At 32.8% G+C, this 20641-nt stretch overlaps 1 protein-coding gene across 3 annotated transcripts in view; it reads right to left on the bottom strand.

Moving 5' to 3' along the window:
• UBE2E3 (ubiquitin conjugating enzyme E2 E3) overlaps window positions 1-20641 on the bottom strand; it is a 76776-nt gene extending 56135 nt beyond the window's left edge. Inside the window, exons 1-3 of one of the 3 annotated variants that reach the window (XM_006921249.1) lie at window positions 20409-20641; window positions 19651-19869; window positions 17830-17880 (exon numbers count right to left, since the gene is read on the bottom strand). In XM_006921249.1, the coding sequence (XP_006921311.1) occupies window positions 17830-17880; window positions 19651-19844 (245 nt within the window). In that variant the 5' untranslated portion in view covers window positions 19845-19869; window positions 20409-20641. Of the gene's footprint in view, window positions 1-17829; window positions 17881-19650; window positions 19870-20311; window positions 20332-20408 lie in introns of those variants that run through there. The other 2 variants (XM_025039345.1, XM_015596781.2) reach the window with 2 other exon arrangements.

The raw sequence follows: 20641 nt of genomic DNA, 5'->3' as shown, positions 1-20641 counted from the left end.
CTCTCTTCACCTCAACCATGCATACACAGTCTCTCATATACGTGCACACACACGCACGCATATACACACACTCTCATTCCTCCTGCCATAATAACATCTAAGGCAGTATGATGAACAGCATGATCTTTGGGGTCAGATGGACTTGAGTTTGAATCTTGTTTCCATCATTAATTAGTATGTCTTTAAACTATTATGTAATCTCTCAAAGATTTATTCTCATTTCTAAAAAGATGATAATATCTGGCTCAGAAAATTGAAAAATAATACATGTAAGTAACCCAGCAAAATACCTAGTAGTCAGTAATAGCTGTTTTTTTCAAATGGGCATGCATTGCTGAAATTAAGTGATACCTGTCATAATTCAACACACACAAAAAATAAATGGCGATCAAAATGAGCAACACTAGAAGTCCTGAAAAAGTCTATCGTGTACTATGTGCAAACAAAATTTATTTGTTCAAACTTTATGTGTTCAAAAACAGCAAAGTGACTTACAGAATTAGGGTAGTGAATAAAAATCACAATCTAAAAACAGGGAACTAACCATATCTTAAATTTTACATCAAATAACTATAATTAGAATAAGTTAATTTTACATCTTGAGACAATATTATCCTTTTTGGAAGTTCTTAGAAAAGACATAATATGAATTGAAGTTATTTACAAAGTACTTCTATAAATGTCCAGAGTGAGAACACCACATTTTCTCATTAGAGGTTGTACGAGATGTGAAATTGCTAATGGCAAGATTATCTACAAAAAGATAAAACAGTTACAATACATTAGCTCACATTTGCTTAAAAGGTGTTACTATAAAAAAAAAAACTCATAACAAATGACAGTTCAACTTCAAAAAACAATGAAAATATATTTAAGTCCAATATAAGCTCCTTACCAAATAAACTCCATCTAGGGATCCCAATTAAGCTGAATATACTTCTTGCTATAAAAGTGATGTTCAAGATACACTGTCCACTCTCAAAAAAGATAGACTCCCTCTCAAACAAAAAGTATGCATATACTACCATAAGATATCAATTAAACAAAGAACCATGGGCAGAGAGATATGTTTCAAAACAAAATCCTCTGGAAAACAGCCTGCATTTCTGTATGGGAAACTGAGCTCTCTTTTGAACTTTTCATATCTCCTCACCGCTAGCCAAAAAGAGTTATTAATCTTCCTTTTACAAATTGGGGTGTGCCCTGGTTCTTGAAATCTATGCACAATAAAGAGATAAGAGGGGATAAAAGACAAGTTAATTCATGATAGGTAGAAGGAGGACAAGAAGAAAATATTCTAAATCCTTGATTGCCACTGGCTACCTATGGATATTAAGCATACAAAGTGGCTAGAGTCTGAATTTAAAAGTTAAGTGTAAAATATACACTACATTTCAAAGATATTGTACTAAAAAATGGTAGAATAGATCATTAATAATTTTATATTAATTACATGTTAAAATAATTTTAGGTATCTGAGTTAATAAAAATTATCTTAAAATTAATTTCACCTATTTCTTTTTAACTTTTAATGTGGCTACTAGAAAATTAAAAATTACATAGGTGGCCTGCATTATATTCTTATTAGATATTAGATAGCACTGTTCTAAATCATGGCATCTAAAAAAGACGAACTTAGATTATTTTCTTTATTTGTAATCATTTCTAAGTTTGTCTTTAACAACAAAAAAAGAAATGTATCTGCCGGTGTACACAATCATCATTTCCTGTCACCCTTCCATACGTTTTCATACAAACTCTTAGGATGCCCTGCTAACAGCAGTGAACAATACAAAATAAACATATTAATATATAATTGTACTTGAAAATAGATCAGAAGCCAATATTATGTTATTAACGTACTAGTGCTTTTACCATGCAGCCAATAACTGATAAGTATTTTTATTAAAACAGCAATCCATTAAAACAAATCCATTTCAAGTGGTGGTTAGTAGGCCAACAATAGTCAACCAAATTCCTAAAATGTCATTTGTCAGCTAGGTGTAGAAGGCCACACGTACTTCTAGCTAATGCCAACTGAGCTTCTATTATATTGTATTGCCTGCTGCTTGTGATATTCAAGCCCTTGAATCCCCATAAGCAACAGCTAGGAAAATACAACTTCCTTGTAAATTTCCATTATTAAAACACAAAGACACGGACAAACATTACAGTTTTTATCACCAAATATTTAATAGTAAAGACAGTATTATCTTACTAGAGAACTAAAAAGTAAAATTATAAAATCTCCTCACCCAATTTCAAAATAGTATATTATCAGATTTGGAAGATGAATTGCATCCAGATTATTTTCTCCCAGAACCATCTATCCATTTGCCATTTACCCAAGTCTCTTTAACCACCACAACTCAAGTTACAGGCTAATCTGTTACTTCTAAATCCCCAACTCCTCTTTTCAATACCCAGCAAGATGTCTATTGCCCTTACGTGTCAGGGTCCTGACCTTCAGTTTTTGAGAGGTATCATTAGGCCACTTCAAGCCTAATCTTTTTCTTTTTCTTTTTCTTTTCCTTTTCTGTGTATTCCATCCACTGTGCTTGAGCAAAACTACTTATCTGGTGTTCCATCAATACACCCCTTGTTCAAGTCATTTCTTTTGTTATATTTCTACTTCTTCTTCCCCTACATAGTCATAGTAGTCAAGGCAAAACAATTTTATTTTCTTTTCCCCAGCTATTTAAGAAGCTCTTTAAATTCTACTTATAAAATACAAGCTCTCAACTTTCTGGAGGCTATACATACTTATTTCTCTCCCATCTATCTTTCCTGAATGAGACATATTTTACTTTGTTTCTTAGTACTAGTTTTACATTAAATGCAATAATTCATTTATAAAACTCTAAAGCTTGAAAGAAATTCTGTGGTCCCCTAAACCTGAAATATTATGTTCGAAGTATTTTTCTGAAGAGTTGGTTCATAACTTTCAATAGGTTTTTTAAACAGTCCAAGGAATGCAACCCCTCCAATGTTGATTCTAGTTTCTGCTTCTTTAAGAGCTTGTGTGAATTTACATCCTTCCTCCAATCACTATAAATCTTAATAAATTTATCACTGACGTGAGCAAACTCTTTATGAAATATACACATGGATTGTAATGCTGATGAAAACCTTTCTCCTGTGTGTTTTAGTTTTGTTCCTTTTCATAGCACTTACTTTACATACTGGAATTTCAATGACCTCCTTTATAATTATGTTTATGGATTTAAAATTAAAAATCTCAGCTTCTAATCATGGCCACCACACTGCACAACTGCAGGGGTGCCATTCACACTGTATTCTATGTTCAACAAAGCACACAATACAGTGTAAGTGGCAACCCCTGTAGCTGTACAATTTAGATGTTCTGGATCAACCAACAATGCATATGCTCAATTTTCAAAGTCTTCCAACAGTATGACTTTTAACAATACATTCAAAATTTTCATTCATTTGGAGCTTATACTGGAAAAGTTGTGATTAACAATTTTTTAAATTGCTATTCATTTATCCCATTTCACTTAACAAGTAATCTTTACTCCAGTTTTGAAAACTTTAACAGGTTTTAAAGGTATTTAATATACTGAGTCTCAATCTGAAGTTATATTTGACAAAACTTTAAAAATATTTTTCTATGGCTAGAAACAGGGTTAAATGCTGATACTGAAAAATGCAAAAGCAATTTAAGAAAGAATTGTACTTCAGTGTTTAATTTGAGAGAGAGTTGAAATCTACCAAATGATGCTCAACATCACAAGTGATTAAGGAAATGTAAATCTAAAGCACAATAAGGTAATACTTCATACCCACTAGCATGGCTATAATTATAAATAAAATAAAAACCCAGAAAATAAGTATGGCAAGGATGTAGATAAACTGGAACCCTCACATATTGTTGGTGGGAAAGTAAAATGGTACAGCTTTTGTAAAAAGCAGTGTGGTGGTTTCTCAAAAAGTTACACAGAATATTAACATGACACAGCAATTCTACTCCGCAAAGATCTGAAAACAGGTATTAAAATAAATGCTTGTTACACAAATGTTCATAGTGGCACTATTCACAGTAGCCAAAAGGTGGAAACAACTCCAATGTCCACAACTGATGAATGGATAAAATATGCCAAATACTTTTATTTTATATTGTGTATTTCTTGAAATGTTCAATCATTTTTCTTCTTTAGCCCACTTTGCAGTCAGAGGACTGGGAACTGCCATTCTTTGCAGCCCTGTAACAAATTTCCCTTGTTGAGGGGTATTACTCCCTTCTTAAAAAAAAAAAAAAGAATTCTACTTGTTTTTACAGTCTTAGTACTTTTGTTCATCACAAGATTAGACAACTGTCATTTTGGTAGTAATATTTGGGGATTCAGATCATATCTGCCTCAAAACATGTTTAAGGTCGTTTTCTATCTTTTCCTCTGCTCTAGAACAAAAGATAACATGGAAACTATCTATCACTTAGAAGTTTAAATCATCTTATCTGAAAAATTTTAACGTATTTAACCAAAGCATAAATTTTTTAAAGTTATTTTACAAATCTAATATATATTTTATATTTTCAAATAATCATCCTCTGTTGATTATCTGAAGAGACAGCTGTTAGTTTAATTTTGTTTTTATAAATAAAAACACATAGTCATGAGATTTAGGATATCTCTGGTGCTTTTAGTTCACACCATCATTCGCCAAAGTTGTAACTTATTAAGTTCTGATTTACTTCTATTTTCATCTATTTGCACTAAAATTTCATGCCCTCATTACTTCATTAGCTAAACACACACACACATGCCTTAATGTTAGCAGACTCCTCCCATACACTTTTACCAACACTTTTCGTTGATGACAGGTAATCAAAGTATATCCAGGGTGCTTAAGTTAAGACATAGCTAGTCATTAAAATCAAATAAGAAACATGTCCTTACCTGTTCTTCTCTAGCTTCATAGAGAATAAATGATATTTCATTATCTCCCCTGTACCTTCCCCACTCTCCCCATTCCAATTAAGACCTTAAACCTCAGAGTACTATTTCTCAAAAAATGATTGGAGGGCTGCTAGTATTTGAATCCTAAGACATGCTTCTTAAAATTCACATTCCCAGGCCACCCTTGGACTAACTAAATGAGAATCTCTGCTCTGGATAATTATTGATTACAAGAATCTCTTTATTTACCAAGCCCAAACAGAACGCTGTTCCGCCATGTGGTTAAAGACCATACTTACCTACTTCAGAAACATCTGCCCAGCATCCACATATAGCATTAGGATGATCCTATAATTTATCATACTAACTGGGGCATTTCTGAAAGTGAAAGGAAATGCTAGTAATAATTATATTAAGACAATAGGTATAAACCAGAATGTATGGTCAAAGCAGGGTTTCTGTGGTGCTCCACACTTTGAGAACTACTTTCAACTACTAAGTTCATTAGAATTAGCCTAAAATGTAATGCTAGAGCATTACACTAAGAACGGAAAATACAAAGAAACAAAAGAGCCATACCCAGCTCTAGGTGGGAAGAAGGCACATAACAAGATGCGATAAGTTACAGAAATAAATATATAAATCTCTCAAAACAGAGATGTGCAGGAAGGTCTTCATAGGGAGATGTAGGATCTGAAATGGGCCTTAAAAGATCACAACTATTTGGAGGATGACAGCCATTCCAGGCAATGAGAGAACATAAACAAAGATGCAGAGCCTAGAAAACCCATGTTTTATAGCCATGAGGTGGGAAACAAACTACTTTTGCTAAAGCATAGAGCTTTATCTTCCATTACACATAATGCAAGATAAAAATAAAATTACGAGCGAAATGCAGAAAATTTTGATGGACGACTGCTGAGATTTCTGAGGGTATTCCATAATCAAAAAGCAGTGTGGATAAATGCAGGAGTGCCCAGGGGACATAGAAGGGTGAAAAAGGAATAGATATTACATATACTAAATACTAAAGAAGAGTAAACAGCAGAAAAAGATTTCAGAAACATCAAAAAAGCTGAAAGTAAACAAACATAAAGGGGCACCTAAAACGAACAAAAAAATTAAAATAAGTCATGAAGAAAGCACTATCAGTTAGATTACCAACTGATATGCTGAAATGAAATAGGAGAAAACCAAATTTTAAAAGATGAAAGAAATACAAGACAGAAAAGTGGAGAAGGAGCTATACATATGGCCCAATATATTAAAGATAAATGGGAAGCCAGATAGTGAATAAAGAGAGAAAAAAATGAAAGAATTAAATGGGCTTTAAATATAAATCTATCAGAAATAGGAAGAGGTTAATAATTAGAAAGAGACTGAAGAAAAAAAGAAAAGTTCAGTTTGAGGTGATGGGCTAGCAAAAAAAATCCTGTTAAGAACACAGGTTTTCATACAAATAAAATTAAATTCACTAATAATAATAAGATCAAAGGTAAATACAAAGAGACATATTTGCAACAGAGGGTGTATATGTATATGCTAAGCTCATGCACGAAGTTCAAATTTAGTATGAGATTTCAGAATTTGGGGGAAGTGTAAAGAGTAAAGTGCTAGAGGAAGAAAATAACCATTTTCTGCATAGAAGACAATTACATGTGCAGCAAAAGCACACATACTTAGTAAAGATAGACTTTACAAAAGAAATCTATGACAAATTATTATACGTTACTTGAAGGAACATTATACAAAAATAGTGTTTTTTTAATTACAGCATTATGATTCACATCATTATAATGTGGACTCTAAAACAGTAATTTGCAATTAGAAGTAATAACTCTTCCTCACCCAAGACATTTGGAAATGAGAGGAGGAGTTGGTTTCTGGTAGCCGCAATACTGAGAGGGGGCCCTACTAGCATTTAGTCAGCAGAATCCAAGGATGCTCAATGTCTTCCAAGGCAAAGTACGACCCACCCCAAAATGCCAAGAGAGGTCTTGATGAGAAAAACTGTAAGTAGACAAAGAAGGTTGCTTTGTCTTGTATATTGATAATGATAATGTTCACTTTTCAATTCATGATAAATTGATTCTGATAAAGGTCTTTGCATTCCACTTTGAACTATTTTAATTCAGAACTTAAAAACAGAACTATAGTTCTAATAAAGACATTTCAGTTATTCTAATGCTAAGACATTAATTAGCTCTTGATAAATAATGAAGAGGTGGCTAGGAGAATGTCATGTTTAAAACAGTACCTTCAATAAGTATTCAGTTTTCAAAATAATACCTGGGGCAATGCTTAAGATGAATGCATGCATTTACATTATTTTACCACCAAATATGCCTATGCAATTTTTATACAGCTGAATTTTCCTAGGGCAAAGCAATTTAAGTTGAAGTTTACTTAAAATTAAGATGGTCTATAAGGATTATAATGGCAATATATTAAAGTAGCACAATGGATTGAAACAAAGCAAATTTGAGTTCACAATGATTCTGAAAAGGGTACTAAGGAAACCAACTCATTATTTTGAAAAAGAATTTAAAAATAAAAATGGTATATAAGGGAAAGAATTAAACATTTATTTTGCCTTTACTATGTAACTTACCCAACTAGGTAACCAAATAGAGGATGTGGGTAAATTTCTCTTTAAAGATGTATTCCAATGGCTACCTGCATCACAAAAAGACAACCAGATCTTATGTGTCTCCTGATAGAAAAGCACACTATCACCTTTGAAGCAGTTGTCAAAAACAGACAGGAAGGAAGAAAGGGAGGGAGGGAGGGAGGAAAGAAGGAAGGAAGGAAGGAAAGAAGGAAAAGCCTCTTGACTGAATTCTCAAATTTACAAGAAACACTGAACCACAAAGGAGTATGTCACTATTACACCATGCCGTAGGAATGGAATAAGCAAAATCCAGAAACAGCCCCATTTCATCATTAAGTAAATCACAAAAGAAGAAACTTACAGATTAGAAGAGCTATAAAAGGCATATCAACAATCGCAAAGTGCCTATTTCAAAATTGATTCAAATAAATTGTGGTTGGGGGGATGTCTAAGGACATCCAAGAGACATTTGTAAATTTGAATAATGACTGATTAAGGAACTTCAATAAAATTCTAATATGTTAATGACATTGTGGTTAAGTTAAAAGGAATCCTTATCTTGTGAAAATACACATTGAAATAATTGTGCTTTAAAAATACCGATGAAATGTCTGAGATTTGCTTCAATGTAATACGAAAGGTGAAATGGAGAGGGTTATAGATGAAACAAGATTAGTCAAGGGTTGGTAACTACTGAAACTGGGTGAAGGCTACATGGGATTCAGCACATTAGTCTGTTTACCTTCATATATGTTTCAAGTTCTCCATAATGAAAAGTTAATTTAAAAAAAATCAAGAAAACTCAGCAGGAGGGAAAAACAATCATTTGCAACGTGTTTATTTTAGAGTTTGAAAAAGAATAAAATGAATACTTGCCATAGTCCTCTAATGGATATGGGGACACTAGGCATCTCAGGAGACAGAACATAAAGGTCCTTTAAATTTTTAAAGACAATGGTATAAATATAATTTTTTAAAAAAATCTGAAGACACACTAATTAAAACTGCCACTGAAGGCCACATAGATTACTTGCATCTAAGTCTGTGTTTAAACGCCAGATTTTTCCTCACTGTGATAACAGGTGAATTTATTACAAGCATATATCTACACAAATCCAACAAATATTACTGATACTCTTAGAAACAAATGTGAAAAATAAAACCATAAAAGCCAAGGTCTTATGGTGCTCTCTATATTTTGTTGTTGCTACTGTTTAAATTGAGAAGACTACAGAAAGCAATAGGAAGCTATAAAAAATATGTAGCCACAATCTTCTGAGATCGATTCTCTAGGGGTACTCTGAATAAATGGATTCGTGACCTACTAAAATTAATGTGAAAAAATGGTCCATTTGTAAAAGACCTAAAAGATTAAAAATGACAAAACAAACTGCAAAAAAGCACCTTCAGAAAAGGAATGAACAGTGTTTATAAAAAGTGAGACCCATGGATGTAAAGGGAGGATCATCATGATGATTTATAAGCAAAGGAAAATAAAATAAAAAGGTAACAAAATTCATGTTTCCCTAGGCCTTTCATTCAGACCAAAACATGTAGAGCTATACTCCCAAAAGCAATTTCAGACCGAAGATGTCTTTATTTTACCTCAGACAAGCAAGAAGTTAAACAGAATGACAAAGTATATTTGCTCTCAGACAGTGAAGCAGCAAAGAAACTTTGGAATGACATAACTGGTCCAAAACAGGACGACTGGTCCAAAACAGGACGACTAAACCTCAGACAATGAATGAACACAGCACTACTGCAATTTCTTTCCAAGTTTTGTTTCTTGCAAATAACCATAAAATTAAAACGATTATTATATACATGAAGGACTAAACAGAGGAGACTGGGATTTTTTAAAATGTAAATGATCCTTCTAGAAATTTGACTCTAGTGCTAGTATATTCTTAAGGTTAACTACTTCCCACTGACCATCATATACAAAATAGGTACACCAAAAACAAGCTTTTGCTGTTTACCTATACACCCTTAAAAAACCTACAAAATGTTAACAGAAAAATCTCAAAACTTTAGAATTTTACTTTAATATTGCATTTAGACCAAGAGAAAGGCTCAGACTGATTCGTAAAACTCATTACTTTCATCTATCCAAAATGAATCATGTAAAGCTAGCATGTCATCCTGGGAACATTAGGTCTGTGGTGCTAAGTGAACCAGCTCCTCTTCCAAAGAGACTCATAAGAAAAAAAACAAAAAACAAAACAAATCCCCCTACTAATATCTAGGAATAATTTATATATAAATCCACAAGTTTAGGAAAAACAATGCCTAAACTATGAAGCTATATAAAACAAGACAAAATTAAGAGGCATATAATATAAAGCCAAATTTCTGTAGAAAGTCAGATCTGGCACCAGTATTAAAAAATAAGTACACATGCTGCTGAGAAATCAGTATTAAAATTCTCCTAAAATCCTATATGATTGGTTGGGGCTTTTCTCCATAAAGCTAAAAATTTTTATCTGAAAAGAGACTTTATCCAACTTCAAAGCAATTCATAAACATGGACTGCTTCATAACACCCCAGAGAAAAAAGGAGAGGTAGATTTAAAGTTATTTCCTTTGCCCCCAGGAAAACCATACATAAAGAACTACAAGGCAAAGAACAAAGATTTGCCTTTTCTGTTATGATCATATTCAATCCCTTACCTTCTTCCTTACAAGGAAAGAGAGTAGGGCAAGAAAGCTGGCAAGTTGGGGAATACTCCCTGAAAAGAAAATTCTAATTAAAAAAAAAAAGGGGGGTGAGGAGACTAAGAGCCTAGCACCCCCAAGCCAAAGAAGAGAACACTTCTTTCTCCAACTCACTATCTGGATCCTACTTGCCAAGTTCTAAAAACCCTACAGAAACAGTATTTTGGATCCTTCAATAGACTATAAGCAAATAAAAGAGATGTATTTACACTAAGCATGCACCTACAGACCCATAATCAACTCAACTGTTTTCACCAGATTTCTCAAGCAGCTCTGTACAAAAGCAAAAGTGCTTACTTTCATGTAAAAAGTAAGCGTGTAGTTTTGCCCTGGATCAATTATGTATGTGCACTATATATGTGACATTTGGCAATTTTCTCAACTCTAAGACTGTTTTGAAATCTTAAGAAGAATGATACTTCAAGGGCTTGTTTTGGGAACTAAACAAAATAGTGTATCAATAGGTACTATTCTATGGACTCCAGTAGAGTGTCAGGCTGGGTGCTCAATTATTTCCTTCTTCCTCTTTTGAAGTGACAGTGAAAGTCATCTATTCATGGAAGTATATATCATTTGTGGCAGAGAAATTGATTTCACACTAAATCCCCATATGCCCCCCTACATTTTCCAGCTACCTTGCAGTTATCTGAGGCCATGTGATTAATTCATGTCTTCCTTCCAGACCAAAGCACTTAAAAGCTAGCACATGACTCTTGGCTCTTGCCTGGACACATGTTCCAAATGGCAGAGCTATAAGACACAAGCAGCATAGATCTGAGTCAACACATGGAAGAGCTACCCAGGAGAATTCCTAGACCTACGGTGGATTTCATATGAGGAACAAAAATATATCTTTATATGTTTATGTGTTTTAAGTCTTCTAAATTAGTTAATGCAACAAAGCTAGCAAAATATAGTGTATCTTTTTATAGCTGAATTGCACTCAAATGCAAGACAAAATGCATACATAAAAATGGCAAGTCCTGTGCTTAAGTATTAAAGCCTGTCTTCCTTTCTATATAATTCTGTATATCTAGAACAAAAGGAATGATTAATAGACAATATTTGATAGTAAAGTGGAAAAGTAATTGAATATACACAGAATAACTTAAAAAGAAATTGATACTTATGGTTTCACTTTAAGGAGAAAGAATTCTAAAATTAAGAGTCTAAATTTCTTTCTAGTTAAGCATACAAGTTATACAACAACAAAAGAGCAATGGCCCAAAAATAACAAATTAGAAACTGAAAACAGCTATTAAGAAATAGGTAAAAGAAAAGAAAGCAGAAAAGGACTTTAAAACATCCTTTCACCATGAGTAAAGTAGCTGTAGTCAATGTCACAATAATAAAAGTAGCATAGAGCCACAGTTGTTTATCCACAATTCTGGAATCCCAAAAGCTCGAAAAAAATCAAAGCTTAAAAAAAAAAGTTTGGTGTAAAATAATTTGGCAGTAACATCAAACATGAACTAATCTGAAATTATTTGTAGTCTCTATTTATCCCACATAGTATTAATACTCATAAAAAAAATCTCCAAGGTACTGCCTATTGTTTGGAAGGGGGTGGCAGTAGGGACGCAAAAATGCCCCTCCATCTTTGAGAACTACTCATCTAGAGGCAAAAGATAAAAAGTTTAAAGATGTTTCTTTTTCCAGATTGTAATAAAATGTCAAATATACTTTTCTGTCAAAAGCAATATGGAAAAAGAAAAAATCATTTTCTATTTCTCTCGATTTACAAGTGGTTTTATTACGTGCTTTTAATCTCAATTCTGTAGAGAAGACAAGAGCAGATTAAGTTCTCCATTCTCAGTCCGAATGGCACTCTAAGCAAAAATGACTTGATTTTCTTACGACTAAAGTGTTATCTATCTATTGTTACAGCAACTCATTCAAAGAGGAGATGAGGTACCAATTGGTTACCTATGGAAAGAACAAAACAATTTGGAAAAATTAAAAAAAATCTTGTATGTAGCTGCAAAGTAACCATGTAACTTTTTAAAATGCACAGTTTTCACTCACTTTCTACTTACATTATCTGCACTAAACTTAATAGATATCTTGTGGGGGAAGAATATTGTTTTCAACCACCTCATTCTCAGGGAAAAAGTTTCTAGTCAAGACAGTACTGAGATAGTCAAGACAGTACTTCTGCTACACTCGCATATATGACGGACATAATTAGGCTTACTGTGATTATCAATTTCCTTTTATAATGAGAAGGTAGCCAAATACTTTTGAATCATATTAAAAATTACAACTATTTAGAAGTAAATAATACATGGGATATTCAATAGATTCTCTCCACTCCAAACTCATTGTTTTACCCAGAATTTCTATTCCTGTCAATTTGACAGACTTCAATTTACTTAACAAATCTTCACATGCAAAGCACTGTGTGAAGAGATACAAAGATATCTAAGACTATTCTCCTTTCAGAGGAACATTAACTTGTAGAACATAGACAAACACACAAATTATAGAATAATTATAGTATACAGCATTAACATACTGCATTATGTATTATACCTGTATTAAAGTAACTATTAGCTTACTGAAAAACGCTAAATTTATCAGTAATGTCCAAGTGCCAAGAAAAATCCTCATGATTTTTTGAGGTCTATGCTGATGCCAAAATGTAATTAATTAATAATAAAATAATAAACTATCAACTAATAGATGACCACAGTAGGGTGGATTGGAAAACACCTTCAGTCAGAGTAGTTCTGTATTTCTCTTTTGTAATTAAGTTTCCAAGTATAATTTAATTTTTACAAAAAGAGAATTCAGGGCTTTTTTTCGAAGAGTTGAAAATAGGACTAGATTTATGAGATACAATTTTGTTTTATTATGAGTATATTCACATAGCATACAGTTTGATATAAACAACACCAACAATCAAATATATAAGTACAAAAGAAAAAGCAATCTATAGTTGTGGGTTTAAAATCACATAGTACAGTATAAGCAAGCAACAAAGCTATGTAGATATCATGTTATTTTGATATGATCCACCTTCATACACCAATTAGAAAATGCTTCCAAAATATCTCCTTAGATCACAGACAAGGAAATAATACTTATGTCTAGGTAACTGGTAAACTATATCAATTCAGAGTCTAAATTTTACAAACACTGATATAATCTCATTCTCAGTAAAACTACAATTTCTTATAATGAAATATTTAAAAGGGGAAACATAACCATCACCCTTCTTTTAAAAACTTTCACAATTTTCTGGATAATCAAAGCATTCTCTATTATACTAAATATCATTAACCTAATGCATATTCTTTTAAAGGAGATAACTACTTGTTCACTTCTGCCCAATATTAAGTTTATTTTCTTTTTTACTCAAGTTCCAATGACTGCTTTTATTAACATCAAGTGAATAACTGCTTGCTATGGTCTCAATAAATAGATGCAGAATTGATTAAAATGAAACTATTCATATGGTAGGATGCTGACGTTCCAGGAGAAAATGCAAGCAAGAGTGAGGGCATGCTGCAAAACTATCTCTCCTACTTTAATCAGCTGTGACTACTTGATTGACCCAATTTACACTGTTACAAAACTTTAAAACATATTAACTCATCTAATCCTCATAACAAACCTATAAAGGGGGTATCATTTTAATCTCTACTTTACAGCTAAGGATACTGAAAGGTAGAAATAGTCCCCAATTTATCCAAAGTAACATAACAAGTGACAGAGCAGGGAAATGAACCCACAGTCCAGTACCAGTACTTTTCGAACCTTAATATATATTTGATTCACCTGGGAATCTTCACATTCTGATTCAGTACTTCGCAGTGAGGGGAGGCAAGATTCTGCATTTCTAACAATCTCACCTATGATGCAGACGCTGCTAGTCTGACAATCACCCATCCCTGAACAACAAAGTTCTAGTCTACCCTAGAAAATGGTGGAAAGTGGTGGTAATCCTCAAAAGGAGGTAGAGTTCATCCACAGTTAAGACAACTAGGTTTATGAGTAAATCAGGGATCGCCAACTTCAGGTTTAAAACTTAATTGCTTCTTTTACTATTTTTAAAAATAAGGAAAATAGCAAAATTTGCAAGTATTATAGTACTCCTGCTTTCAGGTTTTACATGTAAACATATTAATACTATAACCTGACACTGTAACACTTGCTTCCAATAAACTTTTCCCACATCCAAAAACTATTTACAAATGTCCCTGAATATTTTAGGTACTTTAACACAGATTGAATATGAACATATTAAAAGGATATTTTAAAAGTCTATATTTGCACTTGCTTGTATATGCAAAGAATGAGAGGTTGAGTTAAAAATTCAGCATTCTTTGTCACTCATACAAGTGGTAACTGAGAGAGAACAAGATTTGGGAAACAGGTGGAATATTAAGTATCTTAATAGCACTCACTCAACAATTCTGGTCAATAACTTTCTCTAAAAACAGATAATGAAATGCCCATAACACAATTTTCCTTCATTTTCATTGGTGTATCAACTATTTATACCCTCACCTAGAATGTAGTATGTAAAGTGTACAAACTGAAGTCACAAAATATTATATGCCTACGTTTAGGATACTTTGGCCTAAAGGCACTCCAATACTTAAAAACTGAAATGCCATCAAATCACTGGAAATAATATTTTATCAAACTTTTATACTAGCAAGAAAAAAAATCAACACTATCAAAATTTAGTCAGACAAATTTAAAGCCACACAACTTAATTCAACAATTAAGCCTATCATAAGAACACCCTGGGTGTATACAATATTAGACATGGCTACATAATAACAAAAAAATATTTTATTAATTAAACATAGCAAGAGATTTAAGAGAAATCTTAATCTAGTCTGAGTAATTTTGGTTTTGCTGTGTTTCCTTCTATTTCATTTAACTTTTTCCTAAATGTACACAGATATATTTTCATTTCTTCCCTGAGGAACAATTAAATCTGTCACATACTTTGACAAGCTGGTAAAAATCATATTCAAAACCATAACAGAATTCTATTAACTATACATGAAAGTCAAAGGAATTATTCATCAATTTCGGGCAACATGAATTCATATATTCTAGTATTTATTTATATAGAATCCCATTTTTAACAACACAAATTAATAAATTTAAACTATACAATCACCATAAAGCTAAAATTCTCATCGATGCACCTGTAAATTACAAGAATACCACACAATCTGTCGCATATCAGACAGGAAGGTAAAAATACAATACAAATTCGGACTTAGCTGTCAAAAACCTTAAAATGCCTCTACTAAACACTCTACAGTCCAGTTTCCTGCTCAAGGGCAAGGACTAGCTATTTCACCCAAAAGAAACTGAAGACATAATAAAATATACAAAAATATCTGGATATTTTACATGTCAGGTATATATGGAAGAAGACTGTGCCCAATCTAATAAAAACTTTTCCCAGTCCCTTACTAAGACTTATTTTGTTTGTTTTTTCTTTAATCACTTACAGCCTAAAAGAAACTCATAAAAACTAGAGAACAGAAAGATGTCAATTGCAATAGCTGACAGTAAACATAAGCTGACAAAAGAAAAAAGCGCAGATGATACATTCCAAGTTACTGTTCGCAAGCAAACTCAAAAGGTTTGCTATTTCACTATTCTAATCACTAAATGTTAAGTGTTATTTCATGGGCTGAAACAAAATATGGAATATAAAGAGAAAAATAAAAACATGCTAAACTTCCTACCTCCTAGAAAGATTCCACTTACTCTAAAATAATCCTCAGTGACCTTGTGGAACCATTCTTGGGTTAAACTGAAAAGTGTCTTACTTCAGCAACTGCAACACTTCGCTATAGCTCTAAAGGTATTCAACACCTGTCTACTGGGTTCTCTAGATTTATGCAGGTTCTCCAGTTTGTGCTATTTGCAGAAAATCGACAGAAACCTTTAAAAATATTAGACCTTACATGCAATTTTAAAACATTTAAGAGTTTTGAATTGATAGATCTTTACATCTTTTACAATGGGAAATATCAGAAAACACTCTATAAGTTAAGTGATTCTTCCAGAGAGCAAATTTTACTCAACCCTTCTAAATGGCTACAGATTTTACACAACATTTAGAAGCCTGGAAGGAAATACTTTATTTATTCTCTAAAGCAGTACTGTTCAATAGAAATATAATGTAAGCCGCACATGTAATATTAAATTTTCTAATAGCCACATTAAAATGGTAAAAAAATTCAGTTAAATTAATTTAAAAATGTATTTTATATAAACCAATATATCCAAAATATCATTTCCACGTGTAATAATTATTTCTTAAACCATTAAGTTAGTTTATATTCTTTCTTCGTATTAAGTTTTCAAAATCTGATGTGTATTTCATAGAGTACATTTCATTTTGGACTAAACTGAAGTGGTCAATAGCCACAAGTGGCTAGTGAATACATTACCGGACAATGCGGCTTATAACTAACATTTTTGCATCTGATATACCACTGTCTGTTTAAAATTAGTTTACATTCATTTTTTCTTTTTGGATTGAAATGGCTGATAACAAACATGAGCACAACTGGTAATTCACTGGATAAATCAGGATGATATCACCTTAGCTGAGGACCCCGTTAACACATAGTAAGAAGCAAGTAGATTTTACACTATTATATCTTAAATAGACTTGAGAAAGGTTTGATCATCACGAGTGAACACAACTTGTAGCAAAAAGAGAGGTAAGACAAGAAAACATTTTCATATCAAACCTTATCAAACCTTAATTTTAGCAACCACTCTCATCTATATGAAAATTACCTCATAAGACTGATGAATTTTGGAAGGCATATAGCCATTGTTGAAAAGAAAAGCACTAAGTAAGATGAATTGGGAAAAAAAAATGTTTCAGGAAAAAAATTACCGGTTATTTTAATATGACCTATACTAACCAACAATCTTAAATTATTCTACTTGAGTGTCACTGAAATGAATTCTTCTCACAAATTCCAATTCATCTACTACTTGTCATACACATTTCATGTACTTAAATTACTAAGAATTTTCCCAAGTAATTAGAATATTTGATTAAAATGTAAATAATTCCAACAATGCATTTTCTAGAAAACAACAATTAAAACCATTAGCTTTGCACAAAAAATTTCTCCTTAAGGCAAGTTACTTAATAAATCAGAGAGAAAACAATACTCCTGTTTACTGCATTTACATTTTGTAACACATTCAGCAATTTCTAAATTTGGAAGGTCAGTTCAGATTGCACACAAGCAGTAACTTTAAAGCTTAGCAAAATTTTAGAAGTTTCTGCAATATATTTCTGAATAAACACACTCTACAGAAATAGTACAAAAATCAGCACCATTCATACCAATCTTGGTAAGCAGCACAAAATCAGTATAAGTCCAAAATGCATGAACATGCCAAAAAGTATTTTTCTGGTCCCAAATTTATTTAATTCACTTTAGAAATTTCTGTTTAATCTACTTGCAAAGCTGAAAAGAAGCAAATGTGTCCTACAGCACATGCATCCAAGGACGATACATTATTCTCTTGATTTTTCCACAATTTGAAATTAAAACAATAAAATTTGTTTCTTACCTGCAGTTAGGAGGAGGATCAAGGGTTATTTCAGCTAGCTCCTTCTGAATTCTGTTAGTGAAATGAGAACAGACAAAAAGGATTTGAGATAGTCTACAGAATAACCGGGGAATTACACTGCCCTCTACCACCATGCAGTTAAATGCAAGGCTGGCTTTGCCTTCAGTAATGCTAACATGGCTGCTTCCTCTTTGTTCTCAGAGGCATAACCCAAATCCCTTAACAGAAACTTTGCAGCTTTTTTTCTCACTTGCTACTGTAAATAAGTAAGACATTTACACCTGATTTGAGAAATAGTCCTCCACTAGCACTCAGTAAAGGATAGAAAATCTATTTTAAAACACTTTTTACCAAAGAAATTCTCTTTTCAAGCTTATATGCAAATGAGACAAGAAGGGAGGAGGGAAAGCACTAGAATATTTGACAATGACTTCAAGTTACTTTTATCAACGGAAGAATTAACAAGCTACTGCTCTTGCACATTAATAGTTTTGACAATATTTTATCTGTCAAAAAAAGTTTAAAATTTACAAATACCTTTACCAGTGAAAAACTTCAAGGGACTCTGGCATTTAAACACATCTGTTTTCCCTGATCTTAAGTACAGCACTTAAATTTAATAAATTTGGGGAGAAAGTAGATAATAAGATATTATGAAATAGATTTGAGTAAAGAAGGGAAAAAAAGCAGTTTTTTAATTCAAATTTGATGTTTTCAAAACTGAAAATGCGTTTAATACATTCCTCAATAAGACTACAACAAATTGACAAAGATTTTAAGTTATTCAAAAGACTTATTTAATATATTAAAATATTCTAAAGTTATTAACAGTTGAATATTAATACAAGATGAAAATCCATAGGAAAATAAAAGTATTTTTGAATCACTACAGTACGCCAATATTTGATCAGTTTTCATATTTTTTTTCCTTTGGTTGTAATCCATAAAAATCAACAAAAATGTCAATATTGCCTAACACTGTAATTACAGTTGATGTGTAATTTAGAATTCATGGATATTCCACTATCACTGATGGAGTGCCATTTGACAGAATATTATTTTTACCATCATAGGTAATAAAAATCAACATGAAACTTGATTTTTCACTTATACCCAACAAAATGTCTCTCCTGCTGTTGATTATTGAAGTGTCAAGCACATCCACAAGTTTTAAAGGGAAAAGGCACAGGACAATGAAAGTTTTCAATCACCAAGTGCCACCTAAAATTGTAAATGGCTACTTTTCAGTTTTATTTGCCCTCAGGAATTCCGAGGCGGAACCGTAATTTAACTACAAAACCTAATACCTGGGATGCATGACTTAAAGTCATGTTTGGAAAACTGAAAGCAGATTTACAGCAGAATTTTTAAATCTGCTTTCAAATATAGCCAAAGCCTTGAAATTACAAATTTTCTAGAAAACATAATTGTTCTTGAACATTAAGTTTCATGAAGAGAGGCAATGCTAATCTCTAGAAGTGTCAATTTCAACGATGAAGAGTATGACTCATAAAAAGGAACATCCTCAATGTACCAGCTAATTTGGGTTTACCAAATTTTCCGTGCCAACTCCTTAAACAATCTGTTAAAATGTTAGTCCCAATCTTTAATCAAGGATACTCTTAATGAAGTTACCAGAAAGTACAGAATAAGTTTGCTTAAAAGTGTAAGTCTAGAGAGGTGGTTTATGTGCCACCTAAAGAATGACAATTCATTCATGAAGTAAATATTTTTGAACTGTTATTTATGTAAAACAAACAAAACTGTCCAACCATTTGAAAGACAACCCGAAATGTGCTTAATCCTTCTTTAACATATTACCTTTTAGCACTAGTGGATAACTTAGCAGTGGTTTTGCTAGAGAGTTTGGTGTTTTTCTTCTGCTGTGTTGCAGAAGGTTTTCTTTCTTCTTGCTCTTCAGGCTCTGGAGCGGCTGGGTCTCGCTGGTCCGCATCTGAACTACCACTGCTGGTGCTGGGGCTCTCATCATCAGACCTTTGCCTATCACTGGACATCTTGATGAAGTTATTACTTGGAAAACTTTTTAAAAGAAAAGAGGGGAAGAAAGGAAATGTTAAATCTAAGAAATAAAGCAATACAATTTTCTTCTCTTAATATTCACGGGAAATCGTATTTTAATGAAAATGCTTCAAAGTGTTCACACTTATCTCATCGTACAGCAAGGTTACAGGGGAGGTGATGTGTCTCAGAACGCCAGCGTTCAGGGATTTACCAAACTCAAGTTAGAAAACCCACTCACATTTTTTTTCCATCCCTTGGACAATCTATCAATTGTCTACTTTCTCAGAAGGCATGAAACAGATTTGCCAGGGAACTTAGGCAACAAGCATTAATAACATATGACACACTGTAAATAACAGATCTCGCTGAAAAATGTTAAAAAGTCACTAATAACGTCTAAATATTTACACACTGACATTGGTCAAAGCTACCAAATTCCCTTTCCGAGAGGAAAACATACCCTGTTAATCGCCCATATGCTTATTTAAGGTGGCGATTCCTCCTCTGTGCACGTAAGCCTTTAAATATAACACTTAGGAATTTAAAAATTAACTAACAAGCTGCTCTTGCCGTTTCCACGGCCAGCAGCGAAGATTCATCCGGCCAAGACCGAGCTGCCACCCTGGGAAAAGCAGAATCCAAACTGCACCTTCTGCAAAGCTCTCAATGCCATCAAGGTTCCTCGCTCAATTTTTACATCACGGACCGACATTTTGTCCAAAATAACAAAAAAAAACAATCAGAGGGAAAACAAACAAACAAAGAAGTGCAACAAATTTCCGCGCCCGCG

This window comes from Pteropus alecto, unplaced genomic scaffold, assembly GCF_000325575.1.
Source record: "Pteropus alecto unplaced genomic scaffold, ASM32557v1 scaffold3, whole genome shotgun sequence".
Lineage (NCBI taxonomy): Eukaryota > Metazoa > Chordata > Mammalia > Chiroptera > Pteropodidae > Pteropus > Pteropus alecto.
The sequence above is the reverse complement of the archived record's forward strand: the minus strand, read 5'-3'. Positions and strand labels throughout refer to the sequence as shown.